This window comes from Oryx dammah, unplaced genomic scaffold (assembly GCF_014754425.2).
Source record: "Oryx dammah isolate SB20612 unplaced genomic scaffold, SCBI_Odam_1.1 HiC_scaffold_29, whole genome shotgun sequence".
Lineage (NCBI taxonomy): Eukaryota > Metazoa > Chordata > Mammalia > Artiodactyla > Bovidae > Oryx > Oryx dammah.
The window spans coordinates 3840435-3861576 of NW_024070213.1; the positions used below are offsets into that span (position 1 = coordinate 3840435).

At 51.4% G+C, this 21142-nt stretch overlaps 1 protein-coding gene across 1 annotated transcript in view; it reads right to left on the reverse strand.

Moving 5' to 3' along the window:
• Window positions 1-275: 275 nt before the first annotated feature.
• The window catches only part of ATXN10 (ataxin 10), a 146505-nt gene continuing 125638 nt past the window's right edge, over window positions 276-21142 (reverse strand). The window contains exons 11-12 of the mRNA XM_040234548.1: window positions 1989-2176; window positions 276-1487 (exon numbers count right to left, since the gene is read on the reverse strand). Of these exons, the coding sequence (XP_040090482.1) occupies window positions 1485-1487; window positions 1989-2176 (191 nt within the window). The 3' untranslated portion in view covers window positions 276-1484. The remainder of the gene's footprint in view (window positions 1488-1988; window positions 2177-21142) is intronic.

Below are 21142 nucleotides of genomic sequence, written 5' to 3' on the forward strand. Positions count from 1 at the left end.
AAAAGGAAAAGGGACTCCCACTGCTTTCCCCTTTGGCCAGACTTCTAGTTAGAGACGAGGGGTTTAACCCCTTGTGTCCCGGAAGAGAAGGGCTTCTTCATGCATTCTGGATTTTGCAAAGGATTCTTTACCAACGGAATGTCACAAAGGAAGGAAGTAAACGTGATTCACAGATGACTACAGTTGTAGAAACTGGCATTTCTTCAGTTATATAGAAGACATTAGACAGCATATAGAAAACTTTTATTTCATTCTTAACATGCTTCAGCTGGTTCCCCCCCATCCCACCAGAGCAATTTAAGTACAGCTACAAAAACTTAGGAGCACTTTACTTTGGAACAATCGGTATTTCTAGAAAACTTCTGGTTGGGTCTTTGCCATTTTCATTTTGGAAGGTTCAACAGGAACTATGCAAGATTTCACGCTACAGTTTAGCTTAAACTGGCTGTTCCAGAAGACAACACATTTTAAGCATCCACAACACGACTACCCCGAGAGTGTTTACTGATTACACTAATGGTCTGGGTGGTTACAAGGACTTTCGTACTCATTTAATCCAGTTCTTCCTCTGTGTGTGTGCACACTGACAGACACAGGTCAGAACGCCCCTGCTCCCCCAAGCTACTTCTGCAATTCCACTGCCCCGGCTGAAACTGAGTGGTGCCCTTTCCGAGACCAGTGCTTTTTAAACTGAGGAAGACCTGGATGAAACTTTAATGCCGAGGTTCTGCACACACAGACGACCGTGAGATCTTCCTTCCCGCTTACAGCCAGGGCGGTGGTTGACGCAGGCACTGGCTGGTAAGCCTCAGGGGTCTGGGGACGCCTAGGTCTAGGGTGATCTGGAATGGGAAGAGTTAATGGCTCACAAGTCCCCTCACCCGCTCACTCCCGCCACATTCCAGGACAGGGCTCCGTGACAATGCTGCCCAGGACCTGAAGTGAAGAGCGAGAGCCCTCTGAGAGCCCTCTATTCTTCGCCATCTCTCGAATTAATTAACTGGAAATGAGTCTTGTCAATGTTTTGGAAAGGCAGAAGGGGTGAAAAGCGATTGCTAGAATTAATCACAGTGAGAAACTACTTCAGCCGCCTGCCAGAGCCCAGAAAACCCCCCGAGAGTAGACAAAGAAGGGAAGGAGAGAGTGGACCCGAGCAAACTTCCAAGTCTTTGCCAAAGAAGGGACATGCGCTCAGCGAGAGGAATTTATTATCTGCGGCCACAGTAAGTACAATCTATCACTTAAACGCACATTGTATTCCACGGGGACAGAAGCAAACCAGACAGCTACATTTTAAAGAATCAACAGGACCCTCAAGCACTTTCACTTTTAAGCTTATATGCATTTAACTCTATTATCTAGAAGATTCACAGATTCTTAAACGTGTATGTAATAAAATCTTCAAACACTTGCAATTTCACATACTGCGAAAGATCCAGGAAACAGATTCCAAAAATTCAGATTTTTTTGGATGGAGAGTTCATTCACTAAGAGGGGGAAAAAAAAAAAAGAAACAAAATTGCAGATGTAACAGAGCTATTTACAAGAACCATCAAAGGAAAAAAAATACAAGAGAATTTTGGTCAACGATAGAAATAACGGAAAGAAACCTGAAACAACCCATTCAGCATCATACAAGGAGCTTTCTGTTCTTTTCACTGCAGCCAACATTAGCTGTCTTTTAAAGAAGGTCTCATTACTGCCAGAAACTTTTACACCACATGAAAATTTTGATATGCCTTTTCTTTTTCTCCCCTAGAACAAGTTTGAAATTTCAACTCTCTTTAAGAAAATGGTAGGGTAAAGCCCAAACAAAAAGTTATTTGCAATTAAATGTAGGGCTTTCTTTGCCATCTCAGGAGGCAAAATACATCCACCCATGTTCTTATGAAGCAATCACATCAAAGTGTCACTTGGAAGGTGATGCGGAAGTAGGGACCACTTTCCACAGACTGAAGGGGAACTAGTCCTCCTCCTGGAATACTTACCAGCTGAGGTGTGTCACTAGTTGACTTCAGAATCAGCTTGTCACCCCTCTTTTCAACTTCAAACCCCATTTTCTTAAGCAGGGAGGCATCTGCCAGACCTTGCTCCTCCATCTTCGCAATCAGGTCTTGGTTTTGGCTGTTGTCTTCCGTGAGGTTTCGGATGGCGTACACCACCCACTGGGTTAGAACTGGGAGCAGAGTGAAGGAATCTGTCAACATGCTTTCACCTGAGCATCACTGGAAGAGGAGGAGACGGGCAGACGACCCTAAACACCCAGAATCAACGAACACTTTCTCCTGGAGGATGTGCTGTGAATATGCATGCAGAGTGGGAAATAATTCAAGAGGCGCAAGACACACAGACACACGTATGTCCAACGCTGTGTGTGTCCAGCAACTGGCACAGAGAGGTGCTGGACTGAAAGAACAGAGGGGGAGGCAGAGGCTTAGAGCAGCCGCACGGGAAGTGTGTGAGCACAAGCACGCATGCCGGAGTGCACGCACACGCGCGCGCACACACACACACACACGCACACACGCGCCTGTGTGCTGGACAGTTTTGTTACTGAGTCACCAGGGAAGGAATAAGAGCATTATAGAATGAGTCACAAAGACGCTAGGGTAGAATCGGGCAAGATCATCTTGTTTAAAGTAAGCCCAGTGATAGCTGAACACTGTCTCCTGGGACCCACTGTGGGATCCCCTCACTCTGTATGTTAGAGGTGGAGTAGGCCTGTGAAGGCCTTACTGTGCCGTCTGAACGCGGCGCCTCCCTGTGCCCCGGCCCAGACCTAGGTGCTGCGTGCGGTGTCAGCCACGGCACACACAGACAACTACTGAGGAACGTAGACTCACTGCGCTCTTTGCTGAGGTCTGTACTTACCAAGAGCTGTGGGAACCTCAGGAGGGCGCTAGGCGGTCACTGCAATGTCCTTCCATGAGACTGCCCTAGTCTCGGGCCCAGGGACACAGAGAGACGCTAGGAACACTGGGCCTGGCACTCTCTGTTGGTTCGGAAAGAACAAAGTGCCAAGTGTGGAATAAACACTTTTTCCAAGGAACAGAGGCCTCCCTGCCCCGTGATCAGGGGGACAGTAGCAGGAAAAACGAGTCCTTCCTCCTTGTTACCAGTGTTTCCCAGGCAGGCCTGTCTGATGCCACATCGAGGTATCTGCTCCCTCAAAGGCGATCAGACGGGTCCCTGAACTCAAGAGTCTGCGCTCCGGATCCCGTCCCAAACCCCGGCTCAGCGGTGAGGCTTCTCTCCTCAGCACGGCAGTTGCACAGAAAGGCCTCCATGCGCACAGAGTGCGGGAACCAAACTGCCCCTAGTTCACCGACCTTGAAGAAAACCAGCAGAACATGAGCCCGTCCACTCAAGTCAGGAGGCCAGGACATAGGAAACCAGCGGCTCTGGGCTCAGGAAGTGCCGGCTGGTTGCTCCTCTCGGTTTCACCGATGCAGCCCGCAGTCGCGAGCGCACACGGATCCACTGGTCTCTGGAGGCGGACCACCAAGACCACTGGTGTGTACAAATGACCAGCCTTTTCCAAAGGGCAGAGAATGGTGGCTGATGCAATCCTAAGATAACTGCCCGTTCAGTGGGAAAAATGCTCTCATCTCGCCAGGACCTGTCACCCTCTCACAACAAAGCCCAGGGCCTTTAGAAGGCTGTACGTCTTTTCTGGAGATGAATCCACAGACTCTCAAACGCATACAAGTTGAACTCCTCCTTCTCCACAATCACCAAAACCCCACTTTGTCACGGGAGAGAATGAAAAGGATGATCCTGGGCAACAAAGACCTTCAACACATTAGTGACTTTCTCAGCAGGGATCACTCACTACAATTCACGTCTCGTGCAGGACGCCATCATCACCATGCAACCCTTGCTGCAGAAAGGTGAAGCAGGGGTCAAGAGAGCTGAGTGCAGGAGCAAGCAGCTGAGGCTCGATCTGGGCAAGACCGTGTATAAGCCTGGAGCACTCCAGTTCTTCTGTGTGACAACTATCCAATGCTAACTGACAGGCGCAAAACACTTCTTTCTGAAGCTTCCTGGTTATTCACTTTAATTGAAAGAAAGAGGGGAAATTCCCAGAAATGCACTGACAGCGCCTCACAATTGGAGGGCTGGCTAGCTCTGCAATTGAGGCATCAGATGCCAGTCCTGCCACCACCAGCTGCCAGGGCTGTGTCTCTGGAGGAAAGGGCCGTCTTCCAGAGCTTCGGACTGTCAGGTGATCTCAGCTCCAGGGCCAATGACACCCCAGGCTCCGGCAACATCACCTCGCCAGGCACCCCCCATCTTTCCACATGCGAGCCCTGACCTGGGACCTGCTCCCCCTCGCCTGCCTCTCCCCACCCGGGGTGAGCAGCTGAGACCCTACTCCTGGAAACCCACCCGCTCTGTCCTGGCCAGGCCCGACACCAGCTTGAGCTAGGCGTGCCTACTGCGTGTTTCCAAACATTCTCTCCCTTCTTCTTTTTCCCTTACCAGTTCACATCACATTGCACCTGCTGATCTGCTTATGCGTTGGTGAGCTTCTGGAGGGCAGGAGCCACAGAGTCCGTTTTCTCGTCCCCAGCATGCAGCTAGACCCGACACACAGTGGATAATGATGTGTGTGCTGACATCCTGGGAGCTATACTTAAATTTGTTCGTATTTCTGTCCGCCCCAACGCCCTGTGAACTCTTCACAAGCTAGGATGATGGCTTATTTACCTTCTGTCCTCTGCTCCAAGCACAGCGCTAGAAACATCTGCTTGCTGTCCGAGCGAGCAGACGCCGCTTCCCACCCACCGTGTGTGCACGTGAGTGTGGATGTGTGTGTGTGTGGAGGGGGTGTGGTGGCAGTGCAGTGACCCTGCTCTTCCTTTTTGTTCTTGGTGTGGTTTCCTGACTCAGGGCTTCGCAGGGTGGAAGATTAGATGAAAGTAAATCAACATAAATGCAACTCGGGCAAGGAAGCCGGACCGTGTAAATAAAGGTCCAGGATGACAAAACCCAGGAAAATCCCGGTGTGGATGGATGGAAGGGTGGGTTTCAGTCACGCCCCCCCTAGGGAGTAACCCTGGGCTTTGCGGACATCCTGTGATGGGTGTTTCAGCATCTGACCCCACTGTTCACTGCTCACCTGACCCCACTGTTCACTGCTCACCTGACCCCACTGTTCACTGCTCACCGGACCCCACTGTTCACTGCTCACCGGACCCCACTGTTCACTGCTCATCTGACCCCACTGTTCACTGCTCATCTGACCCCACTGTTCACTGCTCATCTTACCCCATTGTTCATTTCTGCAGAAACCTCACAGTCACTACTCTGAACGGAGGAAACAGTGAGATTAACGACAACTGTCCTGATGACCAACCCTACGAGCGCCCGGGGCGGCGCTCCCAGTTGGGGCTTTGGGGACAAACGCGACCATCACTGTCTCCCGGGAAGCAGGCTCCTGGCACAGCCTGACGGGAGCAGCACTGGAGCCCAAAGCCGAAGCGGCAGTTCAGTCTTCTTCCAAAATCGGAGTTCAAAGGGCAAACAGACGGGTTAAGTGGAGGGTGTGGGAAGGGTTTAGACAGTAACGCCACACGGTCACGGCGGGGTCAATTTCCCAGAACACCGAAAATCAAAAAACACACAAAACAGCGAGACCCCAACACGTCTCACTCAGACTTATATTTCATATTCTTTATGTCATAAGTGAAACCAACCTTACTTCCTCTCTGAGGCAGACCTCACCCAGTCCTGCCGGACACTGATTAAACGTGAAAGGTGTGCCCTCCATCTTGACCTAAGTGAGCACCCTGTTTGGGGTTTGTGCTGTCCGCCTGTAAATCAAATACCACAACAATATCCTCCAACGTGTGTCTATTTCCAGTGAGAACATCCTGGCACTACTGTCTAGGGTCTGAGTTCCTAATTTTAAGTTGTTCCTTCACAACGTGTGCGTTGAAGAGAAGCAAGGAATCCCAGCCCCAGGACCCGGCTCATGAATATGCACGACTCCCCTCATTAGGAGCCGGAAGGGCCAGGCTGGGTGCCCCCGCAGACCCAGACAGCCTGGAGGGTCACAGGGAGATGAAAGCGGCCCGGTTAATATTCACATTGCCCTCTTGTTCCCTCTCTACTGAGACAGAAAGCAAGCAAGACGGGGGGAGAAAATTAAACATCTTCCAGAGTCTCTAATCCTACCAACACTCCAAGCACTTCATTGTCTGCTCGGCTTTAGAAAGAGAGCTTCTAACGTTTCCATAGCTACTCCAAACAGAAGGCGTGAGCCTGTTTGTAACAAAACTGCCTTCAAAGAACCCTGCGATCAGCACTGGAGTGAGGACTCACAGTCCGGCCAGCCCTTCACCAGAGCACGTGGTGCCTTGAAAGAGCTAGTGATGAGCGCACGGACTGAGCACCTGGGAACCCCGGGGCCTGGAGAGCTGAAGTGAGACGTGGTCCCAGGACTCACCACCTGAGTGGCGGCAGCCATGAGTGCATCCTCTCCACATCGTCGGCTCCACGCTGAGCCCTGCAGCCCCACACCAGGCAGGTGAGGAGACAGGGCGGGGCAGGGGAGTGCGGGCTGGGAGGCAACTGGAGACAGAGAGAGACCCCACGGCCACGGCACTACTAGCCCGGGGCTAGGACTGATGTGCCAAACGCTCTCTGAAAAAGCCAAGTCCGGTGAGTCAGGACACTGGTGCTGGGACTGCTGATGAGAACGACGCTCATCTGACTTCCAGCTCCTGGAATCACTGCAACTTGAAGTCCTTCAGGTGATGGGGGACCAGGGCCCTGTGATGAGAGGGACTCTGCTCTGGCCACTGTGCTCAGTGTCAAGAAGCTGCTGAGAACAGGGGCTGGGGGAATTACGGCCTGTGATTCTGAATGGATGCAAGTTAAAAGAAGTCCCTAGTTTTCATGTTTTTAAATGGTTGGGGAAAAAATAAAAAGAAGATACCAATTTGCGACACACAAAAATTACGTGAAATCCAAATTTCAGTATCCATAGTAAACAAAGTCCTATTGGCACAGTTACACCCACTCACGTGCGAACCGTCTATGGCCGCTTCTGTGCTGCAGCAGCTGAGCTGGGCTGCTAGGATGGAGGAAGAGCGCCCAGCAAAGTCTAAAATACTGATTAAAAGCAGCACTTTACAGAAGAGGTCTGCCAAACTGCCCTGGAACACGGAAGGAACTGATAAATACTCGCTGAATGAACGAATGGACTTTTCAAAGGGCTGGCACTAAAACCTTAAAACCGTTTGCTGTCGCTCAGTCGTGTCTGACTCTCTGCGACTCCCACGGACTGCAGCACGCCAGGCTTCCCTGTCCCTCACTACCTCCCAGAGCTTGCTCAAACTCGTGTCCACTCAGTGACTCTCTCTAACCATTTCATCCTCTGTTGTCTCCTTCTCCTCCTGCCTTCAGTCCTTTCCAGAATCAGTCTTTTCCAATGAGTCGGCTCTTCACATCAGTTGGCCAGAATACTGGAGCTTCAGCTATTTAGACTAAAACGATTTGAATGCTGAAGGATTTTACTGACTTCTCAGGATATATGTGTGTACGTACATAAACTAGTAGTATCTATTTATGGTTTTTATATGTTAACATGCCTGCAGATGTATAATGTGCATATATTTAACATCCTATGTATAGTACACATATAACAGATATTTGTGCTATAGATAATATCTATATTTCATCTTGCTTGCAGAATACTAAAAAAAATATATTTTTAGACAACAAACCCATGTACAGCCAGGGGTTTACATACTTGACAAACTTTCCAAAGCACACTACTCAGCAGGGTAGAGAACACACGTCAGCACCTCAGATAAAGCTGGCCTGAGGACAGGACGCCCAGGCCACCTCGTTAGGCTTCAAAACCACATCGTCACCTGCCCCGAGACTTCCCTCAACAGGAGGATGCTTCGGAGGCAACGTCCACATCTAAGCTGGTATCTTCTCAGACTAATTAAAATGGCAGAATTTTTCAAAGTGCAAAGCAGCAGTTCTGTTTCAAGACTATTCCAAGATGCTTCACTTGCTGAAAACCAAAACACCTCAAAACACGGCAGTCCCTACCAGCCAGAGGGCAGGAGGGCAGGAACGGGACATTGAGGGCGACTCCTCTTCCTGCTGAGTGACAACTGTCCTGCCTCCCCCCGGCCATGCAAGTCGCAAGTCGGACAGTCCGTGAGTGCCCAGAGGCCGTGTTCCCAGTGGGCTCACTTCTCTGACCCTGACCCCGTCTGCAGGAGTGCCCTAACCAGCCTCCACTCTGCTCTTCAAGTATTTACTTTCTGAGAGAAAAAAAAAAAAAAACAAGGCATTTCCCAAACTGCTGCCAGGGAAGGCCAGGCCCCACCAAGGCTGCTGCTGCCGGAGTAGGAACCTGTGCAAACAAACCGCAGCGGGCACCAGAGTGGGGCTGGGGCAGTGGGGAGATGGGCGTCCTCGGACGGCAGGCAACCTGCCTGTGACATGGGGGACCCAGGAGAGAGGGTCCTCACGGAGGAGACAAGTCTGAAAAACACTGCTAGTGCCCATTAATGAGGAGCCACCCCCATCTACAGGGCTGAGCTCTGTGTCCAAACGTTGGGACACTCGGCTGCGTGGTGACCCGCATCCAAGCTCTGCCTTCATCTCCAACCATCACTTCACTCAGTTAAACTACAGGCTCTCCTCGCTCAGAAAGTCAGGGTCCTCACTGGGCAGACGGCATACTGGGCCCCTTGCAGGGCGCTGGAAACCAGCGTGTGTTCAGTCCCCACCACAAACCACCCGTGCTGGTGCGCTCTTCCTTCTCCGAATTGCTCGTCTGTCTGGAGTCTAACTTTCCCCCGCGTTTCTGTATTTTAATCCGAGGGCACATCTCTGCGGCTCAGGTGTGTCAACGCCGGCCAACGCAGACCGCTCGAGGCCCTGGAGTCCGTCCTAGCGGTGAGTGCAACTCAGCGGGTGTGCCCTCTCGTTCACCGACTCACAGCTGACGGCTACTACTGAATGCAGTGAACAAGCTCTGCAAGGCGAGGGGAGGTGAAAAGTGAGCGTGCCAGCACGTAGCCACGCCCCACTCATCGTGACCCCATGGACTGTAGCCCACCAGGCTCTGCTGTGGGATTTCCCAGGCAAGAATATGGAATGGCACGAGCTGCCATATCCTTTGCCGGGGGATCTTCCTGACCCCGGGATCGAACCTTGGTCTCCTGCGTTGCAGGTGGATTCTTTACCAGTTAAGCCACCAGGGAAGCCCCAAGAGAAAAGTGCAGGGGGGCAAATTATTGCCAGATTTGGAAAATGAAGGTCACAATCACAATAAAGTGATACGCTTGTGTTTCACAGGTGCTACCGGAAGGAGCAGAGTCTCAGTCTTTATTGAGGCTGAACGTCGTCTCGGAAGCTCCTCTGCTCTGAGAGCTGGGGCTGCTCTTCAGCCTCCAACTGCCCAGGGAACTAGAACATCAAAGGAAGTGGTGCAGAGGCCCAGGGGAACGCTGCTGAATTCTCACAGGAACATCCCAGCATACAAGTGTCCACCAGAGAAACACAACCCGCCTGTGTCTGAATGATTCTGAAACAAAGGCTGCATTCACCAGCCTCGGTGCGCACGGCTGACTTCCCATCCATGACCGCCGGCAGGCGGGGACGGCCACAGCTCGAAGGCTCCTCTCCGCTCAGGAGCCAGAGCCGTCCTGCCATCTCCCCAGGCTCCCTGCGTCACCATGTGGGCGAGGAACCACGGAACCGCTGTCCTCAGCCTGGCCCTGGCCGCGATGAGCCCTCCGGCCCTCAGGGCCCAGATGGGTCAGGCGCTGGCCTCCAAGGCTCGCCGCTGCCGCCCCGCCTCGCAGCCTGTCAGCATAGGGCGAAGTCATAGAAGACGACACCCCGCTCAGCCTGTGGCTACCCCGCACTCCCCACTCCAAAGCCCTGTGGTGCACGGGGGCTGGCGGGCAGGTACCTCACGTCCACAGGCTCCATGGGAAAGGGCCTCCCAGGCCTGAAGCCAATTCTGTCTGTGACACACTCCGGGACCATCTCACCACTTCAGAGAGCCGCATGGAGCGGCTGTCAGCCTGGCAACAGCCCCACAACAGGTCTCGGGCTAGGACGGAGAGAGGCCGCGTCTAACCAAACCACACCAGAGGGCCGAGCCACCAGGCGGCTCCACGTGTACTCAGGGGCTCTCGAGGGCACACAGTCTGAGACTGACGAGCCTGGCACGGGGCGGGGCAGGGATGGCCAGCCCAGGGCCTGCCACGCGGTGCCAGGCCCGCCACGTGGTGCCCGCCCCACCACAGCCCTCACTCCCTCCGCTGCCACTGCTCACTCTGACCCTCCTGTGGAATGTGTGCTCACGCGTATGCACACTCACCAAGGAGGAGGCAGTAAACGCTGTGGGCGCCTGGCCTCCGTCCACCGAGGGGGCGGACCCCAGTCCTGCCAGAGCTGAGCGATACGTGAGACGCTGCCGATGGCACACAGGCAGGCCCCCCGCCACACCACCTCAGCCTTCGGGCTCTGGGGAGACCTCCTCCGGGAGAGGCCTTCTGGACACAGTGAACTGCTCAAGGGAAGCCAGGACCCAGGCTCTGCTCATGTCAGGGGCTCTGCTGGTGGGGAGGTCACTGGGCCCTGACAGAGAGAAACTTGTGAGGAGCAGCCGGTGGAGGCAGGGACCCTCAAGGGCCCACCGCCAGCGGGGAGAGTACGTCCACAGCACTCTGCTCTCTGGAAGAAGGGACTTGCTGGCCTGAACAAATTTCTAGCTTCAATCAATGTAAGCAAAGCTCTGCAGGGGAATTAAGTGTCTCTCACATAAGCCACTGCTATTTATCTGCATGAAGTCATAACAGTAATAATAAGCATAACAGAGCTTGTGGTGTGATCACCCGCAGGGCCACTCCAGGCACTGACAGAAAGTCCCCACCTTCACCAGCACAGCACTTGCGGGAGGTGATACCAAACCTTCTACTGATGAGGAAACAGACCTAGCAGGTGGAGGACCTGATGGGGTTGGCCTGGTCTGGACACGGGCTCCAGCCCCTGCCCCTCTGCCCTAAGGCCTCCTCAGGGACCAGCCCATGAGAGGAGACCAGTCCATGCAGGGGGACTAATCCATGAGGGGAGACCAGTCCATGAGGGGGGAGACCGGCCCATGACGGGGGAGACCGGCCCATGGCGGGAGACCGGCCCATGGGGGGAGACCTGGAGGAGGCCTGGAGCGGTCCCCTCCGGCCAGGCTGACTGCAAGCTTCTGAGCTCTGCCTACACATCAGGGGAAGGAGCAGCAGGTTTTTAAGACTTGAAACAGAGTCCCTTTCTCTCAAAAGATGAAATAAGCCGTCAAGATGCTGGTCAGGGTGATCACCTCCACAAAACGCCTTCGTGGGTGACAGTGACCAGTTTAAGATGAAACTCCAGCCTGGAGTAGACAAGGCACATGTGTGCTCAGTCACGTCACCGTGTCCGACCCTGTGCGACCCCGTGGACTGCAGCCTGCCAGGCTCCTCTGCCCACGGACCCTGCAGGCAAGAACGCTGGAGCGGGCTGCCAGGCCCTCCTCCAGGGGGTCCTCCTGACCCAGGGATCTGTCTCCTGCGTCTCCTGCACCGTAGGCATATTCTCGGTCAATGAGCCACCTCGGAAGCCCAGAAAGAAGTAACCGCATCTAAATTACGGAAGATTATTGTTTGCCTGGTACTAACATCATCTTTATATGAATAAAAGCATAGCCAGGGGTCAAAAGCAGCTCTCAGACACGAAGGCGTATACAAGGAGCTCCTGGAGGGCTCCGGGCTGGCCGAGGCCCAGCGGCTCCCAGGAGTCGGTGCACTGCACGCGGGCCACCCGAGTGCCTGCGCCACCTGTCCTCAGTCCAAACTCCACTAGTCTGGACACGATGAGCCCCCAGGTCACCCAGCCCAGGCTGGTGGCCTCTCCTCCCGCCACCCACAGCAGCAACCAGAGTCAGCAGGCAAGAGCAGCCGGCCCACGGTCTGGATGGGCACAGACCCGCGGACACCTCACGCTGTCTGTGCGCACTGCGATCACTACCAGCTGAGCTGAGCACTGAGGGCATGGGCAATTCTGTCGCCTGAGGGAGGAGCCCTGCGGTGTCCACTGCACAGTCAAGACCACCTTCAGCGGGAACTGACAGCGTGCAAACGCCTCCAGCACTAACTGGAAATAAGCACCGTGACACCTGAGCCAAGCTGGCTGCAGGGGGAATACTAACATCTCAAGCTCTTCCTTGATGCAGGTCTTTCTAAAACTTCTAAAGTACTGGCTGTCCCACGTTGAGGGGTACCTCACTCAATTTCAGAAATCTAATACTTCAACATGTTTTCCCTCTCCTCCGTGAACAACACACTTCTTGACACTTACACTAAAATGAGAGCAAGCGATTTAGATACAAAGGCAGGTTTCCACTGTTAACACACATCCAGCCTCTCAGGACTTAACTGTCATCTGGGTGCTCGTCTGACAAACACAAAGGCCCCATGCTCGGCGCTGGGGATCTAGTAACTAACAGGATACACAGGTCCCTGACCCTGTGGCACTGGCGTTCTAGACAGGAGGTGGGCATCAGCCTCAGAGAGACAGACCTTCAGGCTAATGTGGTCAAGCATGAGCACAGGAGGACAAGACACGGATGAGGGAGGTGAGAGACGGCTTCTCTGAGGAGGGGACTGAGGTAAGAACTCGGGATAAAGAGAAGCTGGTCACCTGGTGCGCTGGGGAGACAGCAGCAGCGCCAGCCGTGCGCAACCACACGACAGGAGACACGATCTGGGCAAGGCTGGGGCTGGAGGCAGGATGCTGGCAGAGGGCAGGGGTTGAGGCCAGAGGCCAGAGGAGTTTCAGGCTGCAGGAAGGAGTCTGCATTTTATACGATGAGAATCCACTGAAAGAGCTGAAGCAGAAAAATCAGGCAGCTCTCTTCGGCAGCCGTGGAGGGGGGCTTGGAGGGAAGACGGCGTGGGAATGGGGACCAATCAGCACCTGTGACAGCAGGAGTGAGAGTGGATGAGGAAGGACCTGGGCTCAGACTCCAGTGCTGCCCGCTTGAGCTTCATGCCCAGGCGAGGTGGCTTCCCAGGAGGTGCGGCAGTGAGGAACCCGCCTGTCAGAGAAAGCAGACACAGCTTCCACCTCTGGGTGGGGAAGATCCCCTGGAGGAGGACACAGCAACCCACTGCAGTATTCGTGCCTGGAGAACCCCATGGACAGAGCCGCCTGGGGGGCTAGAAAAGCCAAATCATGCAGGTCGATGAAACCCCGTCTGCTCAGTTATCAACAGCGGTTAGTTCTCCAGCTGCCAGCACTCCTCCCGAGGAAGGGTCGCCAGTTCACGGCCTCTCACGAGTCACTGTTTCTCAACCAGCATCAGAGGCCACAAGAGGATTTCATTAAACACAACACCGTTTCTCAGGTCTTCATTCTCCCTGCGCCAATCTCCAACTAAGGGACAGAGAGTCAAGGCGATCACCACAGAGGGAGGCAAAGCAGAGGGGTGGGCACGTGTATGTTCACCTGTGAGCTCAGCTTCAGCTAAGTGCCCATGAGGCAAAGCCCTGACGCCACAGTCCTCCTGAACTTCCTAGAATGTCCAGTGGAGAGAAATAAACACACTACTAACTGGTGTAACAACTACAATGTGAAATGACAGGATAAACGAGACAATAAAAAGTGGCCTCATTTGAACTGGGATTCTGGCAGACTTCTCTCAAATAAATAAGGTTTAACTCTACCTGGGAGAATGGCCAGTGTAGACGGAAGGAGATCCCGGGAAGGAGGACAGCAAGGGAGCCAAGGTGCCGAAGGAGAGTCAGGAAGGGCCGCCTGACGCTGCATGTGGCAGTACGGGGACGGTCTAGGGAGATGCCCCTAGTGAAAATAAAACTTAAACTTTAAACAGTGTTTGTTAAATCAACCAGCCAAAGGAGCAGACCCTTAAGGACAAAAACGAATGGCAATAAATGTTCGCATAAAGTTTTGTTTCTGGTTTGGAACGAACTGTACACGGTGGCATTTAAAACATGAACAGTAACCACAGAGAAGCCAAATTAAGAAAACACTGTCATCGCCAAGCCAGGTGGGCCAAGTGACTGAAAGGAACTCGAAAGCAGCAGCTTCCACTTTCTCACCAGCCCAGGCAGAGGAGGAACAAGGGGCATGCAGTCGCTCGCAGGCCACATGGTTCCTGCCAAGCCCCGCACCTCGGAAAGGACAGACTCCCGTTTCCCAAGAGACGTGACAGTAAACCTCCAGCAGTCTCGCCTCTCGTGCAACTGAGCAGGCCGGGGCAGGACCGGTGCACTCTGACCTCTAGGAGAGGAGACGGCAGAGGAGGCCGGCCGAGCAAGACCCATGGGTGGCCAGGCCTGAGTGCAGGCCCGAGGTCAGAGGGCAGAGCACCAGCTGGCCTGTGTGTGCGCACGAGGCACGTGCTGCTCACAGCCTCCACACGCAGACGTTTCAGTGTGTGATGACAGTGTTCACTTCGAGTCGCTGTGAGCTTCACAGTGTAAGAAAACAAGAGGTGTACAACCAAAAGCCAAGTAGACACAGTCTGAAGGAGCATGACCTGAAGCATGTCAATCTTATTGTAAAACAGCCGGACCACCTGCCAACACACCTGAGCAAGCAAAGAGTCCACTTCTGTGAGCGTCTCATTCACGACAGGACATCCCACTCCTCCAACTTCCAGCTTCCATTGCTGGGGAACTAGTTGCTAGGATACCGTAGAAGCTACATCAAACAGTTGCTAGGATACCATAGAAGCTACATCAAAGGTAGGGCTCCTGCCCCCTCTCACTCTGAACGGGTCTGGCCTGTAACTGTGGAGCCTGAGGGGTGTGGGGTGCAGAGTGGTGGCAGAGTGCCGCCCATCCTTAGCCCATTGCCCACTCGCTGCACACAGGACCCAGGGAGGCAAGTCGTGTCCACGCTTGTTTCCTCTGGACGAGGACAAAGACTTGGTTCACACACCTTCAGCCACACTAGGCAATGGGTAAAAGCATCAGTGAGAGGCTTTTAAAAACCCACATCACGTAACTGGGAAGCTAAACCCAAAGTTTATCTTTTTAAAGCCAAACGGCAGTAAAAGGCTTTCTAGCTTTAATTAATGTCAGCTCAACAAATGAACGAAAGATCACTGAACAACCACCAGAGGCTTGACGCTGGGGACACAGAAATCAACAGCAGGCATCATTCCCCTCCGGAGGATGCAAGACCTATTTCAGTAGGACAACGTCCTGGCCATGTGAGTGTCAGGGTGGGCAGAGTAAGACACCAACGGCAGGCCTGCAGTGAACACAACACAAGCACTTCCCTGGTGTGGGAGCTTGCTGGTGCCTTTATAAACAACAGCAAGGTCAGCCAGCTGGGCCCGCCTCAAGTGTTTGAGGTGCTTCCCCGAACACCTCCCTCTGGCGGCAGCTTGGCAGGCCCAGACACAAGGCTAGACTGCGCGTGAAGTGAAGGACGGGATGGAGCATGTTCTCAAGTTTCCACTAAAATCCCTGCATTCCCCAAGATGTGGCACTGTGGCCCAGAATTTCCAAAAGGCACACGAGAACCGCACAGAGTCCAGGGAGTCCTGCGGCAGACGCCTTCCTACCACCCGTCCGACACGTCTATGCATCACTTAGGAGGCTTCTCTGACATAACTGGTATGTAAGGTGCTGCAGACAGAAACGCGCTCTGGGACACACTGCGGTGACACCCCTGGGGTCTGCGGGGTCTGGCGTGGGGTGTGCAGTGTGGCACAGATCCTGCCCGGGACAGGCTTTTCTGGAGGGCAAGCTTACACATCCAGGGGTCTGCATGTGCTACGCTCATGGAGGGGCAGAGGAGCCCAGCTGGCACAGAGAGCCAAGGCACTCGGGGGCCACGGGAGAACTCCAGGAGGAGGACACGAGTGCTCAAGTCCAAGAGGAGGAAGGGCTAGGCCGGCGGAGAGGCGCCCGCACAGAAGTCTAGACACTTGAACGAGGAGCAGGGCATAGACAGCACTGGGCTGGCCCCATGGCCCCGCTGCCCAGGAGCTGGCAGAGCCAGCTGTGCTCAGGGAACCAACTCCATGAGCGCCTCTCTTCTCATCTTGAAATGACAGTGCTTAACAAAGAGGCCTGTTAAAAAAAGAAGGAAAGAAACCGTCTGTGCAAGGTAATGTAGCTTAAAGGGTATATATATATACAGCACAGGGTTGGGCACCTAGAAACTACTCAATGATTTTTTAAAACGTCAGTGTGAGAAGAAACAACGCACACCTCCTTGTGTACATCCTGACATTTCCTCACGGGCGCATGTCACATGAGCCCGCCCAGGTCGAGATGGAGAATATGCCCAGCACCTGGAAGGCCCCTGGGTACCACTGCCCAACCTATGCCCACCTTCCTACCCATCAAGGTAACTACCATCCTGACTGCTACTGTCACAGATTAATTCTTCCTGCCGTTAAACTTCCTCTACAGGGAGTCACAGAGCGTACACTCTCTGAATCCAGCTTCTTTAGCTCTGTGCTATGGTAGTAAGACGCACCCGTGTTACACAGGGAGGCTCATTCTCTGCTGCTATACAGCGCTCTGTGGAATGGACGTCCACACTCTTCTGTGACTGCTGACCACGTGGGAGGGTTCTGCTTTGGGGCTGTTATAAACCCTGTGACTAGAACGCTCCTGCCCGCGTCTTCTGACAGACACATGTGTGTGCTCCCCTCAGGGAGCATCTAGGGGTGCGACTGCGGGCTCCCAGGGCAGGCCTGGAGTCAGCAGACACTGCCCAAGTTCTCCAAAGAGACTTTTCTAACTGACACCTCCCAAATCAATTCATCACAGTTCAGGCTGCCCCACACCTCTGCCATCCGTTGGTCCTGTCATCTCACCAGCCCTTCTGGTGGGTTCCTGACTGTGGGTTAAACATGTATCTTCCCTGACGAGGATGCTAAGCTCTTTCTGTACAATTACTGGCCATCTGGGTTTCCTCTTCTGTGAGATGCCATGGGCCTTTTGTTCATTCTCAGAACCTGAATTATCTTTTGTTGTTTCACAACAGTCCTTAAATTAGTATGGGTATGAGTCCTTTGTCAGATACACGTTTACAATGCAAATAATTTTACAAAGTTAGTGCTTTCCCAGTTAAAATTTTGATGTTTTAAGAAAACTTTGCCTGTTCCAAGACAAGAACCATACTTTCTTATGATTCCTCCTAGAAGCTCTTGTGTTTTACCTTCCACATGAAGGTTTATGAGCTGTCTTCAATTAGCGTGGGTGAACAGGGTGAGATACGGGTGGCAGGTTTTTCTTCCCCATAACAGATATTAAATTGGTCTAGCATCATTTACGGAAAAAGACCACCCTTTACTCCTCAAATACAGGGGGCCTTTGTTGTGTATGTGAGAGTGTATTTCAGGACTCTCTTCTGTTTCTGCAATATCATTACTATTATTTAAGTCTTACCCCTGACTCACAGTGTGCTCACAGATGAAGCTTCGCCTCTCTCCTGGGCAGCCACAGCTGTCACGGGACGTCTGTGTGGCAGCATCTGCCTGTTGAGAGACTACAGGCTGGGCGCTTTGCACACAGCACACTCGACTTCCAACATAGCCCTGTGGGGGTCTGTCCCGCTTTAGACAAATAAGCTAAGACTCGCAACACAGGTGAAGCGACGTGTTTAGCGGCTGAGAAGTGGCAGAACCTGTGTCTGTGTAGCCCCCAGGGCTGATGCTCCTGCCACTATGCCATCCATCCCTCCTCGACATGACATGACTGGGGAAACTCTGGTTATTTTTCCTATAAGGTTACATTTCTGGGCACACGTAACACTTAGAAATGAAGCTTTTCAATAAAAAAAGAAAGAAGAAAAGAGATAGGAAGGAAGGAAAAGAAAGGAAAGAACAGAAAAAAAAAAACCCAACCCAGTTTAGACACTCATCCTATCCTTGTCCCCTCCTCCTCCAATAAAAACTATATATATATATATATATATAAAACCCACATCAAGGACAACTGATCAAAACACAGATCAAAAAAAGAATAAAAGAAAAACATTTCAAATAAAGTTCAGCTGTTTCTATTTGGAAACAGCAACAACAAACAATCCCACTTGCCACAATAAACTGACAAATAAGAAACTGACTCTGTGGTGGCGGGGCTGGAATTTTCCGATGGTATCTGCTACTGTGTCATTACTGTGGGTCCCCGCAAGGGAGCGGCGGACGAACAGCTGGGCTGTGTCCTGATGCAGCACAGCCGCCGAGGGCCTTCCTTCGAGGTGAACAACCCCTTGGGATGTTGTCTTTTCCCTGGAACTAGAAATCCCAGTCCATCACTAGAAGACACCTCCAAGAAACAGGGCAGCCAGCCTTCCAGTCCCGTTCCTAGCCTGGGGGAGTTGACAGCCCAGTTTGCTTGGATATGCCACCTAGAAATTCCTAATCCCCATGGGTGGTGGAGAAAGAGGAAGTCTTCCAGGGGGTCGGAACCGCTGACTTCCCACAGGGAACGAGGATGCCTACCTAAGGTAACGTGAGCGCTCACCCCCAACCCACGGGCGATGCGTGAGCACACAACACAGCCCGCCGATCCAGAGCAATCAGAGAGAGGAGCTGTTTTTATTAACCGACCTTTACTCTCAGCTCTGATTCCTAGTCTACACATATGCAATATATATTGCTTTTTTAACACAAAATACTGAAATTAAAGTTCAATGAAAGCTTGACTGGTGTGAGTTATTAGAAGGGGCTGAACCACCAAACAAAGCTGAAATAATACTGCTGCCAAACCAAGTTTATTCAATTCACAAAAGAATCATCAAATCCAAGGGAGAAATTTCTCCCCTGCTTAGGAAGATCCTCCCTATCTGTCAAATAAACATGTACACACACACCCTTCATCACGCTGCTGGTCCTCAGTCATTTGTTCACTGCCTTACTCAGTCAGGCAGCCATCCTAAAATAGTTATTGGACCTTGAGTATGTGCCTATCAGTGGCATATTACATTGAGATAAAAACAGAAAGAAAAGAAAAGGTCCATGCCCTTATGGCCCTTGGTCTAGAGGGTAATTAGGACGCAAATACACAAATACTCAGGTACAGACTGGGACAAGCTGGAGGAGCAGAACAGGTCCCAAGAGGGGCTGGCGAGGCTCTGGGAAGGCTTCCCTGCGGAAGAGAAGAGGAGGCTGAGCCAGTGGAGAGAGTGCAGCCAAGGGAGGAAGACAATGACTTCCCTGAGGTGAGAAATCACAGATTCGAGGAACAAAAAAGGAGGCATGTCTGGGGAATGCTAAAAGAGGGAAACCAGTCTGGATCTAACTGAAGAGGCAGGTGGGGCCAGAACACACAGGACCTGTCAGGACATGCTGGAACCTATGGACATATTCTAAGTATGGCAGACAGGCTTGGAGCTTCTGTAAATAGGGCCAAGTTTATGAGAGATGGCAAAGAAAAGACCCTGATCTGGGAAAGATTGAAGCCCGGAGAAGGGGACAACAGAAGATGAGGTGGTTGGATGGCATCACCCACTTGATGGACATGAGTTGGAGCAAGCTCCAGGAGATGGTAAAGGACAGGGAAGCCTGGCGTGCTGCAGTCCATGGGGTTGCAGAGTCGGACACGACTGAACTGAACTTATGAGAGATGGAGGGGGGCAGGTAGAGTCCAAAGGTATTAGCACCTGAACCCCCCATCGCGCGCGTGAGGGCCTGCATCATCTCCACCCTCCCCTCCTCCCCAGTCTGTAGAAAAGACTGTCCGCCAAGAAACCAGTCCCTAGTGCCAAGAAGGCTGGGCACCGCTGCATTAGAACACTGAGATCCTGTAGCTATCCCAAATGCTGGAACCGGGCACACATTTTTTAACAAGCACACATTTTTTAACAAGCCAAACAGTCCCTCACCCATGAACCCATTTTAAAGGAAATTCTAAAAGAAAGTCTTCAGGCAGAAGGAAAATGACCCCAGGCAGACAGACAAAGCTGTAAGAAGGGGTGAAAGGCAGGAAAGGAGTAAGTATGTGGATCCATCTAAATGAAAATTGATAGTAACGTTTTATAGGGTTATAAAAATAGAATGAAAATATATAACAACAGCATATAAGCTGGGGGATGCTAAGTGGTCCTATATTATCTGGAAAAGAGGTAAAGATCTGAAAAACATTATATTTTCCTTAGTCAAGGATGCATGTTATAATTTCCCAGGGAACTATTAACAAAATAGAAAAAAAATTAAAAATTTTAAACTGAAAAAGATAAATGTTTAATTATACGAAACAATTCAAAAGAAGCAAGAGAAAAATAAAACAGAAAGCAAATCAGACTGGCTTAAATATAAACAGATAAGCAATTACATTAAATATGAATGGACTAAATACAATAGCTAAAAGGCAAAGAAACTAGACTAAGAAAAAGTCAACTATGTTCTTTAAAACAAACACCTCTGATATAAAAAGACTGAAAATAAAAGTTCTGTAATGGATTTACCATGTAAATATCAATCAAAAGTGAAGTAAAGTAGCTATATTCATGTTAGGCAAAAAGCATTTTTAGAGATACAGAAGGTCACTTTACAATGACAACGGGGACATTTTTCAAGACCTGATACTTTAATAATACTGTCTCAAAATATATAAAGAAAAATGCTATATAACGAGAGGAGAAATTTAGAGAAATCTATAGTCATAGGCTGATTTTTAAAACATCTCTCTCTCTCTGATAAACCAAAATAGACAAAAGCATCACTAGAAATGTAAAAAATTTACAATCTTGACCTGAAAATACTGTACTCCACTACTAGAAAGCAGATGTGACTGTCAAGCACACACACAACAGCTGCCGAAACTGGCCATACAGTGGTCATGAAGCAGGTCTCAATACGTTTTCAGGACAAAGAACACCCAGCATGTGCTCTCTGGTCATAATATATTTATGTTAGAAATGAGTCCCCCCCAAACAATATTTGTTCAGAATTTAAGAAATGCATTTCTAAATAATGCATGGGTCAAAAACCCCATAATAATCTTAAATAAATGGGCAGATATGCCATGATCAAGGATGAGTTAGAAGACTCAGTATTGTTTAGACGTCAATTCTCATTAAACTGATTCTCGCCAATGCAATTTCAGTGAGTAGAGATTTTAAACTGTTTTCT